Here is a 15,546-nt window from a genome sequence, read left to right on the forward strand (position 1 = left end):
GCTTTTTATGCACGGAATGTGATATCTGTAATCCATTCAATTAGCAAAGTTAAGAACTTTGCGTGTCACCCTGTTTGAAGGTGTTTTGAGAACTTCTGAAATGAATGGGATCTGGGACACCTCCTTACCTTTAAAAACTGAGGCGTGGCCAAACGAACAGTGGCAACGAAGCAGACCTGCTTTCCTGGGGATGTTCTGTAAGCCCTTGGGACACCCTCATCAAAGCCATTGCAAGTAGAGTTAGGCACTAGGTAGGGGAAAAAAAATGAGACCTGGAGTCACACCTCACATGAGATTTGCTCTCCCTGAATATTTTTGCACACTTGAAGTGTACTAATACTGATTTTATTCAGAGAAATGATTTGAAATCTTTTAAAGCTGATATGTATATATTTAAACCCAAGTCAGACATGTTAGGCAGAAAAACATCAGAGCTTAACTTCACGCATGATTCTTACAGGTTAATCCTGATAAAAATAAGGCCAAACCTTATTGCAGAGCATAAACGAGCTTTGTAGAAAGAAACCACAAACATCCCATTGCTCTTTTTCACCACTTGCAAGAAAAAATACATGCTGCAGCATGCCTAGTGTCCTGACTTCCACAAGGCAGTGAAAAAAGTGCTGGCAAGGGAGGTAGCTGAAGAGTTTGTCAAGTCACTGGTGGCAAAACAGTGGGACCCACCACCAGTGAGGCTTCATCAAGCTTGCAAGAGGCTGCTTTTGATTCTGAGATGCTGAAGAGCACCTTCCCCCTCTACATCTAAGGAGAACTGTCCCCAGTGTGCCCAAGTTCTTGTTTTAAAGAAGAACAAGGAGGACTCTGTGTGGCTTCCAGAGATGGCATTTCCAGTGAGTCTGCAGATAGCCTGCTGTCTCCTGAAATGCTGGGCAGAAGGGAAAACTGGATGCAACATGGCTACAGATTTTGTGTATGGTTTTTTATCTGTGTCTTTCATGATAACACGGCCCTTATGTTGTCTTGAGGGCCCACTAGCACCTCCTGCCACAGAGATGTGTTGCCAAAAGCATGTGTTGCCATAAGCTAGCTCACAGTCCCATGTCAGAATGACATAAGTCAAATTCTCCATCCAATTTCAAGCTGTTTAGAGATGGTAATCCCACTCTCACACCAGTGAAAGAAAACTGTATGCTGAGCTTCAGTGGGAACCAGATTGGTCCCATGGGCTCTCACCCTGCCCGGCTGCCTGTCTCCCATGGTAGCAAAGAAGGTCCTACCTACCAGCCAGTTCCCCAGTATGAGTTAACTTAATGCTAATAGGGATTAATGCTAATATAAAACTAACTTGCTTTACTATTAAACCCCTATATCCAACTTTATGAAGTTTCCTACAGTTTGTCTCTTGCACAGGTCTGCAAGGATAACCACACTCTTTCCTGTGAAAATGAAGTGTTTTGTATCCCTCTGGGGAAGAGATAAGTAGCAATTTTTATTCTGGGGTGCTGCTACACAGGGCTTTAGTTCAGTAGCATAAATTGCAGAGATCGAAGAAGACTCAATTTAAAACATGCTTTTGGAAGCCAATTCAACCTATTTAAAGCTTTAGAATAATGATACTTAGATGACAAGAAGGGTAACAGGATATGAAACAAAAACAAGTACTCTGAGCAGAATTCACACCTGTGATTATCATGTTTAAGCCACTGTGTGCACAATATGTACTGTGCCAAAATGGGGAAGAAAGATTCCTCATCTGAGAAGGCAATGCAGATGTGAGCACCCACAGGGATTACAGCCCTCTCTTGCAGTTGAGTCTGGAGGGCATGGCTGGCTGGATATTGATATAAAAACACAGGCAAAATTCTCCTTTCACCAGAAAAGCACACTTGCTCTGGGGATTTCCTAGGAATATGTATTCTTGTTCTGTTCCTGGGGTTATGTGCATATAGGAGGGCTTCTTTGGGACTATTAATACAAGAGGTGGAAAAAAAAGGAAGACTTAGGAGCTGCAGGAAACAGGAGAAGCTTGAGTAAAAAATTATTGGTTCTTCTCTGATACGATTATTTTGTGCGAGTCTGTCGATTACTGTAGTCAGTCCTGCTTAAAAATTAATGGTATTGCTATAAACCTACATTAAAGGCATTGTAAGAAGTTATTTCCGAGCTTGTTATCTAGTATGTAGTCTTATTTGAAGTCAATGGGCTCATTTCTCTCTGTAATAGCCAAGTGGAGTAGCAAATGTTTGCAGGCTGGGCTCAGACTTGAAAAATAAGATACACACATTCAGCCTTCAAAGCACAGGTATAAGTTAACCTGGTTACTGAACCCATGGGCTTGCAAATGACACCAGTTGCAGAAGAAAGCAGAGGCCAAAGGGAGAGTGAGCTTCACCAAAGAGAGCAGATGGCTTTTTTACATCAGCTGTTGGATATGAACAGCCATGGCTTTTTTACATCAGCTGTTGGATATGAACAGCCATGGACCTGAGATGTATTCCCAGAAGAGAGCAGAATACATCCCTGAAGGTGGTGTTTACAAATTAAGATTAGAGTTCCAAGAGGTAACTGCAATGTTACAAGGGTAATAAGTATCATATAGGACAGCTATGTAATAAATTTGAGATTTCATCACAACATTTGGGAATGTTGAACTCAATGGCAGTGAATGAGTCAAGTTGAAGGAGATGAGACAGAGCTGGCCTGGCTGAAAGTCATCCAGACTTTGAAAAGCTACTGTGCCATCTCCATACCCAGTTGCCCATCACAATGCCCAAAGCACTAAAAGCCTCAATGATGCAGGCAAGTAGCCACCACCTTGAAATGTACATCTTGATCTGAAAATAACAGCTACAATATGTGAAAGAAAAAAAATCCACATTTGTTTCTGAATCACTTTGCTGCCTGACTTACTTCGTTGGTATCTGTTCTCTCCACAGTTCTATCTGCATGGCCTGTTTTGGTCTGCTCTTAGAGCTGGTCAGCAAATTTCAACTCTTTTGATAAAATTTAAAGTGTTATTAAAAAAAAGAGATCATTAGATGAATTGAAAAAGAAAAAAAAATAATCCTGATGTAATCTTTTAAGCATTCCTTCTGAAAAATCCTATTTTGCAATTTTTCAAGTCTATTGAAAAGAAACATGCAACATCTTGACAGTAGCTGACTTTCTGAGAGCACCACAGGAAAGTAGTGGAATGGAAAATATATGATGAACTATGAGGCTATCCTGATATTAACATTCACAAATCAAATACAGGTCTTGCAGTGCTTTTGTCAGAAGATGCCTGACGAAAATGCTAAGCTGTCTGTAGACAGCAGGACGCAGGTAAATGTGGGCCCGAGTGTTTCACAAGTAAATGATCTAGACAAAATATTCTGAGTATGGAATTAGAAGGTTTTGTGAGAAAGCTAAATATATAATCTGAGAGGCGAAACAGTTTTTTCATAAAGAGCAGTTAGCTGAGTTTCAAGAGTTTAGCATGAATTTTAGTAGTTTTTGAGGTTACCTATCTGAGCAGCCACTCCTAGAGCTACCACGAAATTATTTGTAGGTATTCTTTTGATTCTTTTTGTATCATTAAAGAACCTGCAAATGTCATATGAGAAGATAAAAAACCCCTGATTTGCCTACACAAAAGGACTTTTTTGTTGTTGCTTTTTGTTTTTGGTTTTGTTTCCTTGTTTGTTTTTTAAAGACAAGGACACTAGGTAAAAAATGTTAAAAAATAAGTAATATATGTAAGGAACAAAGCCCTTAACTACCACAGACGAAAGGTTTGTATCCTTAGGGATACAAATCATGCCACATGAAATGAATGAAAACAGGGTTAAAAAACCGCAGATGCCACATTATTCAGTTAATAATAGTACAGCAGTCAGTCGTTCAATCATCTTATTTTAACTTGGGATATTTAAAATGTATTCTTTCTTTAACAGAGAACTTCTCATTTATGCCAATTCCATTTGAAAGAAATCCCCACTTCCTATTTTGTCAGTAGATGTTCATGTCCAAAGACCCAGTCTTTGTGATTGTTGAACAAACTGAACAGTGATTTCAAAAAATACAAGCCAAAAAGGCCAGAATAAAATCAAGATTGTTGCATACACAGAAATTCAGATCAGAGATAAACAGATTATTCATCAATTTATATATATATATATATATATATAAAGATACATAATGAAGGAATGTAAAGTGCTAGAGGCAAACTGGACTGCACTCAGTAGTTTTGGAGGGGTAACAGTGATACTGTCCATACATCACTTGTCTACATAGGTCTCCTCTTTTTTCCTCCTCCTCTTTCTCCCCTCCCTGTCCTTTGTTGATATGAATTCCAAGTCAGTTCTTCAGGACAGGAATGGTGCCTTTTTTCTTAATTGCTCATGGAGCTCAGCATATTGTAGATTTCTAGCTGCAGTTTCTACAATATTGTTAACAGAAAATAATAATACGAAGCTGTCCATTCTGATCAAAACATTAATTTGGTTTGAGTTATTCTTGTTATCAGATGTTTCTGCATATGTTTATGGACGCTCAAGATTGATGTATCTTCTGGATAAATCTGTTCATTTCTTTTAAAAAGGAATTCAGATTTAATTAACTGTCCTAGGAGTGAAAATATCTTTTTTTTCTCCACAGAATAATAGTTTTGTTGATGGTTGTTCTTATCTCTAAGAGATACATCAGCTAACAGTAGAATATCTGCTATTATTAGCATCCAGTAGCCAGATGCTTCCTGAGTTTCAGTGTAATTTGGAAAAAAATGCATAATTTTAATTTTCACTATATTAGTGGATTCTATTACTTGATCAGAAACTCTTTACACCTAATGGTTATCCCCTCCTTTAGGAGTAAAACTTCAAGCATTTTGGATGAAAGGACAGATCTGCCACTTTAAAGGTGCCAGTGGTCCTTTTTTCTTTTGATGAATACTTCAGAAGGCAGGACTCTGACTTTGTCCTTTACAGGAGTTTCTAAGCCTGTATGTCACCTCAGAAACAGGATAACAAAGACAATATTTGGCTATATAATTGTAAGAGATCTTTTCCTGTTTATAAACGTACAGTTTTCACAGGAGGGAAAAATCCAGCCTGCCTTATCTTTTCTTATCAGAGTTTGCTATTAAGCGGCTTTGTAAAATAATTTACTCTCACTTAAATTGACATTTTTTATACTGGGAGCTAAGCATTTCCCCGGATTTTTTTTTTAGGGTTACCCTTATTATTTGCCTCCCTCCTCAGGCTAAACTGGTGATGCTGACATGACTCAGCCCCTTGTCAGGTACTACTGGTCAGCAGGTACAGAGATAGTACTTGGCTCTCTAAGGTGTTTGCATATGTTCATTTCTCTTGTTAAAAACTAGGCTACAGGACCAGACCCTGGAAGACATAAAATATTGGAAAGAGTTCCTATTTGCAAATTAAAAAAAAATTTCTCATAGTAGCAAAGAGGGAACTCCACTTTCCTCTTCTGAGTGGCCCACAGGCTACCTCCCCACCTCTCAAGGGACTACTGAGCTTTCACATCAGGTTACAGCCCTGCCTTTCTCACTGAAGCTTAATTAATGATGATTATATAATCCTCCCAAATGGAAAATCAAATCTCTTGTATTTGATTTAGCACAGCCAGTGACTCATGCAGTCCCTCCGCAGAGCTCACATTGCTGTTCCCCTGGTCGGCCGCTCTTGCTCGGGCACAGATAATTTTGAGGGCAGTTCTCTCATGTGCAGGCAGCTCCTGTCACATCCCCAGTATAGATACACAGCTGCAGAAATGCTGCTGCAGCAGGGGTTACAGAGTTTGACCTCCCCTGCACACCATCCCTGGGACCAGCCCAGACATGGACCCTCCTGCTAACCCTGGCACTGGGCTGTGCGGCTCCTCCAGCCTCTGGCTATGGCTGAGCCCAGAAGCTCTGGGGACTGTGATCTTCTGAAAGACTGAACACATGCTGTGAGCTATGTGAACTTTCACAGGAAATATCTGGGGCTTGCACATGCATCTCCCTGCCCTGTCTTGAAAAGGGAAAATGTGCCAGTGATTATTCCTCTGGGGGAAGTTCATGGGCTCGATGCAGGCAGCATGGCAACCCTGGTGGTGACAAGTCACCTTGGTATTTATCAGGTATTTCTTTTGCTTTAGTAGACAAAACAATCTCTTTGGCATCTCAGTATTACAGTACAATAGCCTTTAAAGCTCCACAGCTCCCACCAAAGTTAGGGAGAGCATCTAAGCCCGTAACTGGCTTTCTTAAGCCTCAGTCCTTTAACTTAATCCATTCAAACCTATCCCTATATGATGTTCTCAGCCATAAGTCACAATGCAATTAACAGAGAAGGTACAAGGGAGGAAGGAGGGGATAAGGTCATTGGGACTGCAGCACACATGTCCCCTTCCCTGAAGCACCACCATTATATAAGCAATGAAAATTTAAAAAAACTGAGCCTAAGAAGATGACGATTCAGGGGAGGTTATGTAAAAGGTTATTTGGAAGTAGAACAAAAACTAGAGATATTTCTGTTCCGGAGGGCAAAAAAGGACCTACTGGTTCTTCAAAACATTAGTGAAGGTTAAGTGAGAAGAAAAGGTGAAAGATTCATTAGGACTGTCACTGCCACAATCCTACATTAATGAGAATGGAATAGTTAAGTATCCTGATGGGATACAGCCTGCCCAGGGACAAAAAAGGTTCCTGGAGCAGAGGGGCTGAGGTGTCCCTCTAGCAGGAATGTGCGGGCAGGGTGGACTCAGAGTACACTCAGCAAACTATTGGAAACAAAGGTAGGATTTGGTGTTGGGTAGCTAAAAAGGATCAGCAGAGATTTGTATTTAGAGAACATCCTGTATCAGTCTCCCATGTGTAAATACATGCTCACACTTCCACTGCTGTGAAAAGCTACAGGGAAAAGCATTCTTGAATACATTCATAAGGAATGTCTCCTGCTAATTAAGCTTAATTTGCAAGTTCTGTCTTTCTCCCCTCTCAGTATGCTCAGCTAACTCTTTTCTTATCCTTAGCTTAGCCTCCTTCCTTCACAAACACCTCCAAAAAGCAGGATTTGGGGCCAGCTGATCCTATGCATGTAGGATGAGCAGTGCCCTCTGAGTGGTATTTCTCTACCCCACCACCCTTTCCACCGCTCTTTTCCCTACTTGGACAGGGGCTGGCTGGAGAACAGGTATTCATTTATTTAACAGGAGGAAGAGGAGAGCAAATACTGGCAGGGCCGGCAGGTGAGAGCCCCACAGTGTATGGTCTGGGGGGACAGCCCTTGAAAATGGGGCATGCCAGGGTGTGGGGGGCCAAGCAGAGGCAGGAACCCAGCCCACCCTTGCACCCATCATCCTCCACAAGTGCCCATGATAAAGCACAGCTGCTTTTCCCTAGCCCTAGGGCTGGAAAGCTGCCCAAAGGGCAGCTGCATTCATAAGGTGTTCTCTTGAGCTGATGTCCCCCAAGCCTTGCTCAGGGTCCAGCTGTCTGACACAAGAAGCCCAGTTGGAGCTCATGGAGGTTTGCACCCGCCTCCAGATGCTCGCTTTGTCCTTGTCCCAAGGTTATCAGCTCCCAAGCAGAGTTTGCTGCTGCTGCATTGTGAGTCTAGTGCACTTGCTTCCACCTTTGCCAAGAAGTGGTTTTGTGGCTGGATTAAGGGCCAGGGTGGTAGTGGTGGTGGGGCAGAGGGACCATGGGACACACTGGTGAAGCGAGTATTTCCACCAGGTTCTGCACTGGGCTGGGAAACTGAAGCCAAGACAGACAAGTCAGGATGAACTTTGGAAATGCCACTCTGGAGTTCTGTGATGGGGAGAGGAGAAGGGTGCAGGAGGCACCATTTCACAGAGCAAGAGCAAAAAACATCCTCTCCCTGTCAGCCAGAGGGCTGGACTGCAGCAGAGCTGGGAAAATGTGGAAGAGGCAAAATACAGTTGGAAGATTCAGAAAAAAGGTGGCTCAAAGGAAAAAAAAATTGAAGCAGAAAGCATGTCTTATTTGAAAGCTATAAGCTGGGGTCTTTGGAAAACGATTTAATGTCTTTTGAAATCAATATGTTCCCATTTAGGTTATATGCATTAAGCTTGGGAAGGTATCTGTAATGCAAGTTTTATCTTTCTTCTGAGAAATGGTCACAGATATAAATGCTGGGATTTGAAATCCTACCGGGGTAAAAGGGCAATGTTAAGGTCACACCAAAATAAAAGGCTGAAGATCCTTGAAGAAAATGGATCAGAAATTCCCCTGGTAGAAATGTATCCTTATGAGTCAGCACCTGAAATCCAGTTTCTGCTCTAGAAAACAGAATATCTTGGTGTGCGAGTCTGTCAGGCAGCCACATTTCGCTTCATACAAACTAGAAAGCACACAGGCAGTTACATATTTTTATACAAATAAAACCTCAAATCAGATGGCACCAAACATAATAAAATATACATATCTCCATCCTGCACATAGGTTTCTATTCTAGTCATGTGGAGCAAGAGCAGAAAGTTAAATGGGGACAGGGACATTTCTCTCTCTTTTTTTTTTTTGCAGTGTGGCATGCGGTTTTTGGAAAGCACGGTGGGGAATTTTTTAGCTGAGGATGACCTATTTGGAACAATACCAGCAACTTTGGAAATGCCACTCCGGAGTTCAATCAGGCAAGTAACTAAAGCAAACTTGGGCAGGCAGGAGAATGGAAAGTAATAAAAGAGTATTTCATTTCTGACACTAATGGCCGTGCAGCATTCTGTTTGTTAGGGAAGGGGCGAGGTAGAAATCTGCTCTTCATCCCTTGAAAGATGGTTTCACTAGATTGACTGTGGTGCATTAGCGATTGTGCTGACTGTATTTCTTTCCTGGTGTGTTTTTTTTTTTTTTTTTTCCCTCTTTTTTTTAAGAGTATTGGGTCTGCAGTGCAGGAGAGGAATGTAAAATGGCAGCTGGAAAGGGAGGCGAGTGGAAGTGTCCTCAGCCACTCGGGGAGCCCTCACCCCCTACAGCAAGAGGCAGTAGGTGAAGCACTCAAGTACGTGGCACTGCTGCCTTTCCCCAGGATGTGGCAGAGAAGAGTGTGAGGGCAGATTTGGCAGATTATCAGCTCTGGCATAGAACATGTGTTTAATGTAAGCCAGCAGATAGGGCAGCAAGCATATTATTTAGCTAATAGGTAGAGTCTTAGCACACAGTATTAGTGAGCACAAACAAACCCTCATCTGAACCTGTCATTATTTGCAAACTTACCCAGAATCCAGGATCACTGCTAACAAGTGAAGGGCGGTAACAAAAGCAACCAACACAATTTCACTCTTCATAGGTATTCATCCAGCTATTGCAAAACAGCTGCAAGGTCCGTGTGAAGCAAAATTTACCCCATTATGTTAAAAATAGTCCTTTCATTTAAAAGCCTGTCTTGTTCAATGGAGCAATACTTATATTTTATTTTACACAGCTAAAGTAACATTTATACAACAATTAAAGCTTACCATTGCTGTAAGACCGAAAATTTCCTACAAATTTTATGTATTCATATGTTGGAAATTCCTTTGGGTTCAAACTTCCTCTCAGAAGATGACAATAAAACTCTAGTTCATTGTCAGCTGGATTGTTAAAAGAAGAAGAAGAAGAAATAAATATACTATTTAAGCTAAACACAACCAATGGTGTCTTCCAACCCAAATCTTGCAACTGGCAGCACGAGAGCAGCTTGTTACCACTTAGAGCCTTGTACACTGATGTGCTATACATTGCAGGATCAGAACCTCTGCAAGGAATTGCCTTGCAGGGATGCAGGCTGTTCAGTGCTGTCTGCCTGCTGCCCAGTGACAGCCTTTGAGAGTAACTCACCCTTCTTTTACACCACCTTCATCACAGGAGTTACACTGCCACAGCACTGGTGTAACCAAGGAAAGAATCAGATCCTTCATCTACAGCTTTTTTTCTATTTAGGCTTTTCATGACTCACAGCAGCTGTACATCTACTGTTGGAAAACTATGCCTAATTACCTCAAAATGTCTATTAAATTAACTTTGGTATATTAGCTATCAGCTGCAGGTTTTGTATATTCAGTCGACTGAGCAGCTGTATGTCTTACATTATTGTGTGCTTTCAGGTTCCTTACGTTTTACCTCCTAGAGTGAATAAGGATGAGGCAAGTAAAAGCACTTTTAAGAAGAGCAAAATTCAATTTGAAAAAGAACCGCAATGATTTTACAGATACTTTTCAACTATAGTGCAAACCAAAGGTATGCAACATGGGCATATCTCTGAACAGCATCTTATTTGAACGGGCTGAAATATCAATTAAGATGTGATTTGTCTCAGGCGAACTCTCAGTTTCCATCAGCTAACCTATTTTCCTTAGCTGTCTCAAAAGATACAGTATTTAATAATTAACACAACTGCAAGTAGTCTTAGCCTAGTAAAATGAAGGCAATGAGTTTCATTTAAAAATAGAACCAAGGGGTCATTCCAGGTGGCAAGATCTTTTAAAAAGGCTATGAACCCAGGTTTTATATTGCATATTATATAAAAAACAGTTTCTTAGGTAAAATCTTTATCCTGTCCTTGCTTTTTCATTTACTGGGGAAGATAAAATAAAACTTACTTTTTAGGTAATCCGATGAGGCAGAATCTGTCATAAGCATACAAGAAGATAACATCTTATAAATTTCTGAATGTTCTTGTTCTGGGAGGAAATTTAACAAATTCTGATCCAAGACATCACACTGCAAAGAAAAAGGACCTTTGAGAAAAATAGAAGTATCACGATGAGCAACACTTGCAGAGATGCCCAGCAATGTGGAAACAAAACCTGTGGCAATTGACAGAAATTTTCCCCCTGATTTCCAGTGACTACGGACAAAGCCTAAAACAGGGGGAAAAACACTGGGCAAACCAAGTGGCTGCTTCTCTGTGGGCCAGTTCCCAGCTTAACTCTCAGTACTCAGTGATGATCCTCTAAAAATTCTCAGAGATCATCAGATTGGTTATGTCCATTCACCAAACGTCCATGATGAGATCCAGAAGCGAGCTGGAAAAAGGTGCCTGGTTGCTCACACAGTTCAGCTCCTTCCACAGGCCTGATGTGTCTCACTGGAGTGGGCTGTTTCCCCTGCAAACCTTGACCAGCTGGGAGTCACTCTGAGACACTGGATCAGAACCAGGGCCAGCCCCTGTCTGGAGGTATCCCCTCAGCTCCTGAGAAGTGCCCTCGGGGCAGCAGCCATTGCTCCTCCCTTCCTCCATCCTGGATGGATGGGTGCAGGGAAAATGGACCTCCCACTCCGGGAATCCCTTTGCAGCAGCATTAGTTAGTCCCCAGGGAGAGGGACTTCCCAGTGCCACTGGCACAAGCTGAATGCCTGAGTGTCTCTAGCCTCATGGTCTGTGAGCACAAACCTGAAACCCAGCTGAAATCAAACTACTGAGATTTGGGAATGGAAAGAAGAGATGGGTTTGTGCAAAAGGCCACAACTGGCCCAGGGTGGAGAAGATAAAGAGGCTGTCACAGGGCTGCCAAAAGGAAAGTCGCAGTACCCTAATGCTAGAAGAGCATATCTGAAGGAAAGTCCTCAGATAAAGTGACCCTCTAATGGCATTGACTTATATCCATCCCACTTGAGACTACTTTGGGCTGAGCTGGCACACTGACACAGCTTCATGTGTCATCAGAGCAGCTGCCATCAGACTGTATAGTCATGCTGAGAATGTGTTAGCCCCATATGAGACTGGCAAGTTATTAATCATCATCATTTATTTATGTATTTACATAAGGCTGTGCTTTGGTTTCCCTCTGCTTTTGACCCATGCCTGCTGTTCTTTGTGGAATTCCTGATTAGAGGGGTGAAATGGTATACTTTGAAAACCAGAGTGCCATGCTTTATACTTATTGTGATGCCATAATCAGTTTGGACTATTCTGTTGTAAATATTTACTACATGTGCTCATTATTTGAATACTCCTTTTGTGAAGAATATTTGAAAATTATTTTTGTGACTGTAGTGTATGCCTTATTAATATGCATCCTACTGATACAGTATAGGATTAAGTTTATATAATACATATATACACAGTATACATTTTTATTTATTTTATATACTCACATATATAAAATAATATACCCATGCAGTATACTTATATTAACATAAAATACAGTACATTGTTCAGGTAATTTTGGGCATGTGAAGAAAGAGCACCTGGCAGGAAACTGCAGTGGTGAGTCCTGTCCAAGGCTTATGGTACAATCTCAGAAAAGTAATTTTCCTTCTTATTCCATTTCTACCTGTAAATGGTAGTTAATGATACTTATCCACCAGTTGCATATAAGTCTCATGGAGGTTAATTAATCTCCATCCACTAAGCAGTAACTGCAGGAGGACTAGATGTGAGCTGTCACCGCTTCTCAAACTCACTATTCCTTCTTCAGTGACCTGGGGATTTACCACCTTTTGTCTCCATGCTATGACCAAACTCTCATTCAAAACCTATCATGAGTTCTGCAGTGCTGTTTCTTTTTAAGGTGATAGCTGATAGAGCCCTGCTACTGCACCTACAGTTGGAGTTGAAAGATGTTTTGTTCCACACACCCCTCAGAACAACCTCCTGTCCTGACCACAAACTGTTCATTGATTTCCAAGTCCTGGCATTCATATTTTTATTCCCCATCAGGTGTCATATCCAGAATTTAATGTTTGTTTTGTATCTTTGCTGTTAGGAAATACCAACACCAATGAGTTTGAAAAACATATGAATCTACTTGTTACTGCATTTTCCAACTCTTGCTTCCTGCAGAAGGTAGGCACACCTGTAAAGCAGTGCACAGAACAGAATTTTTGGATCTTTTACATATCAAGACTCCTACAATGTTCTTGAATCAACTGTCAAGAAAGAATAGACCAACAGGTCAAATAGAAGGAAGTAAATATTCCACAGTCTTGCTGGAGCTGTAGGAAATGCCAGGCCAGGCAAGCCGCTCAAAGCTGATTCTGTACCGGACCCAAAGAGCAGACATCTGGTGCCATGGCAAGAAGGTGACCAAAAATATGAACAGAATAAAGCTGGATGAGATGGACACCACTCTACCACTCTGTGGGCAGGTGCAGCACCTTTTATCCAAGTTTGTGGACTGGCAATATCCATAAGGAAGCTCCATCTCCATTTCTAGGTTGGAAGTAGTTTGCTGCTTGTGTTTAACTGTTTCACTCAGCAAAGCAGGCAAGAAGGGACAGGGAGAACACTCCTTCAGAGACTGCATAGTCTTGGAGTCATAGCATACCATATGACTGGAAAATTCTATGAGTCATGACAGTATTTCCAGGAGTTTCTTTCAGCTATAGTCAGTCTTACCATGTGAGTTAAACCTCTCTTTACATCAATGAACCCTAGGAATAGCCTCCAGATCTTTTAATAACATACTATTTAGAATTACAACAGAGGAAGTTTGTGTTTGAAAATGCTTTGTGGAAGTTAGGGAAGCTGTATTAAAGAGAATTGAATATATTTGTTCTCAGCACCAGAGTCTTTCATGCTTTTAATGAAAGAAAATACATCAGATTTCTTGATAGGGGCCCTCAGAGAGCCCTGCTCAATGTTCTGACCAGTTTTGCTTCCCTTTCAGTGCTCAAAGCAGATTTGCAGAGTATTTTTTTTCCCTGAAGTCACAGAGGAGAAAGATTTGGTATTCTGTCCCTCAAACAATGCATTTAGCTTACAAATAGATCCTGGAGGTAAACAAAGTAAGATGCATAGAATTTCCAGATAGCACTCTGATCAGTTTTAAAACTTAAAAAGACATATGGAAAGGGGAGCATGGGACTAAAATTCCTAGTGTTCACCTAAGTGCACACTTAGCTGGGCCCCTGCCCATGACTGTAGCCATTTGCCAACCCTGGGCAGGCACAGGCCTTTATTGCTTTCTCAGTTGCAGCCTCTGGCATGTACCCAGCCCCTCCACATGCCCGGACTGGTGGGGCAAATGTTAACCATTATCTCTCCATCAGCTCTGAGAAGGTCTGTGAGAACTCCTGCCCCACCTCCTGGTTGGTCCCTGGCTTGGGCTATTACGTGCTGCTTCTGCGAGAACAAAAAATTATGGTCACCCTTGTCCTTGTTTTGGGCAAAATTTATCACCCAAGGCGTGACTTGGAGGGAAAACCAATTTAGTCACTGATGGACCAACTCAGGAATTATGCTCAGCTAGGGTTTAAGGTTTTAGGCACAAGGTCTGAAATGTGTCTTCTTGAAGAGCAATGCTTTCCTGCAGCAGATTTACTATCTCCACTAAGGATCAGTATTTGGAAGGGATAGTGTTAAAACCCCCAGACCATGAAAGACAAAAAAAATACCACAGAAATCAGAAAATGTACGAAGAGCCAACATTGTATGCAGGACAGCACTCTCCCCACCTTTGAAGTAAAGGCAAATGTCAGAAAATAGTCAACTACGGCTTTTCTCAACTGTTGAGGATTAAAGCAAACTGAAATGGCTCGATTCAGTTCAATCTGTTGTTGCATAGCAATATCCTTGCATTTACCAGGAGCTGCCGCCTTTCATCAAGTTCCTTTCGTCTCAGAAGAAAATAAATTTTGCTCATATTACAGCAAGGTACTGTGTGTGAAATACATTTGTCTGGGTGGAAAACATAACACGTATTTTGTGAAAAAGTAAACGAGAGAAAAAAGAATTGCAATTTTCCTAAGAACGTGTGTGTGTGGGGTGTGTGTGGTACAATAATGATTTGGCAGCTATTTTTTTTCTCCTGGGCATGTATTTATTTGAGACCAAGCTTCTAAAAATGAGCATGAGGATTAATCCTTAATTATTGTGCCATTTCTCCTGGAGCAGCCTTAGCAACAGGAGCAGAGTTCGAAGCCGTCCCTCTCCCCAGCTCCTTCAGCCCCAGGCAGCTCAGGCAGGAATATCTCCCACAGCAGCCTGCTGATAAAACAAACCCTACATGCTGGACCCCAGCACCGAGCATCAGCTCCACCAGCACCTCCTGGGAGCCAGGAACACTCCCCTTGGGAAAGCAGAGCTGAGCTGTGGGGGCAGCCAACTCCCACCCCTCTGAATTCAGTGCGGGGTTTGTCCTTTACCTCCCCGGGAGCTGACTAAAGGCCTTAACAAGCTCCCTGCTTGGCTGCCAGTGGCAATGGTGCTATTCCCTGCTAGCTTAGAAATCAGAGATGGAAAAGATCAGCCAGGTCACCCTGTCCCTCCTCTGGCCACAGTATTCCCGCAGAGCTTTTTCCATTCAAGCCAAAGTGCTTCATAGCAACAAAAACCTGATGGGTATGAGTCAGACAAAGAGAGGACAGAGCTAATCAACAGCAGAACACCAGCCTAATTCAGGGACAAACCCCTTTGCTGCATTTTCAGGAAAACACCACCCCACCACCATCCTTCTACTTCTCTTTCTAAGAGTAGAAAAGCAAGTGGCAGAATCACTCACCGGTAAATGCCCTAGAAGAGGTGTGATGCTGTCAGACACGTAGATGATGCTTCCACCTGTGGTTACTGCTATAATGAAGCCATCTAATGCCTAAGGAAAACAGAGAAGTGGAGAGTGCTTTAATGGGAATGAGAGGTGTAAACAGGGCATCTC

The 15,546-nt window shown here is 41.9% G+C and overlaps 1 protein-coding gene across 9 annotated transcripts in view; it reads right to left on the minus strand.

Annotated features, from left to right (window-relative positions):
• Window positions 1–15,546, minus strand: part of NPAS2 (neuronal PAS domain protein 2) — a 106,927-nt gene that overhangs the window by 26,646 nt on the left and 64,735 nt on the right. For 8 of the 9 annotated variants that reach the window (XM_071746025.1, XM_071746045.1, XM_071746014.1 and 5 more), the window contains 4 exons: window positions 15,394–15,483; window positions 10,549–10,669; window positions 9,427–9,540; window positions 129–247 (listed from right to left, as the gene is read on the minus strand). In XM_071746025.1, the coding sequence (XP_071602126.1) occupies window positions 129–247; window positions 9,427–9,540; window positions 10,549–10,669; window positions 15,394–15,483 (444 nt within the window). The remainder of the gene's footprint in view (window positions 1–128; window positions 248–9,426; window positions 9,541–10,548; window positions 10,670–15,393; window positions 15,484–15,546) is intronic. The other variant, XM_071746035.1, reaches the window with a different exon arrangement.

The sequence above is a fragment of the Heliangelus exortis genome, chromosome 1 (assembly GCF_036169615.1).
Source record: "Heliangelus exortis chromosome 1, bHelExo1.hap1, whole genome shotgun sequence".
In the NCBI taxonomy this organism is placed as follows: domain Eukaryota; kingdom Metazoa; phylum Chordata; class Aves; order Apodiformes; family Trochilidae; genus Heliangelus; species Heliangelus exortis.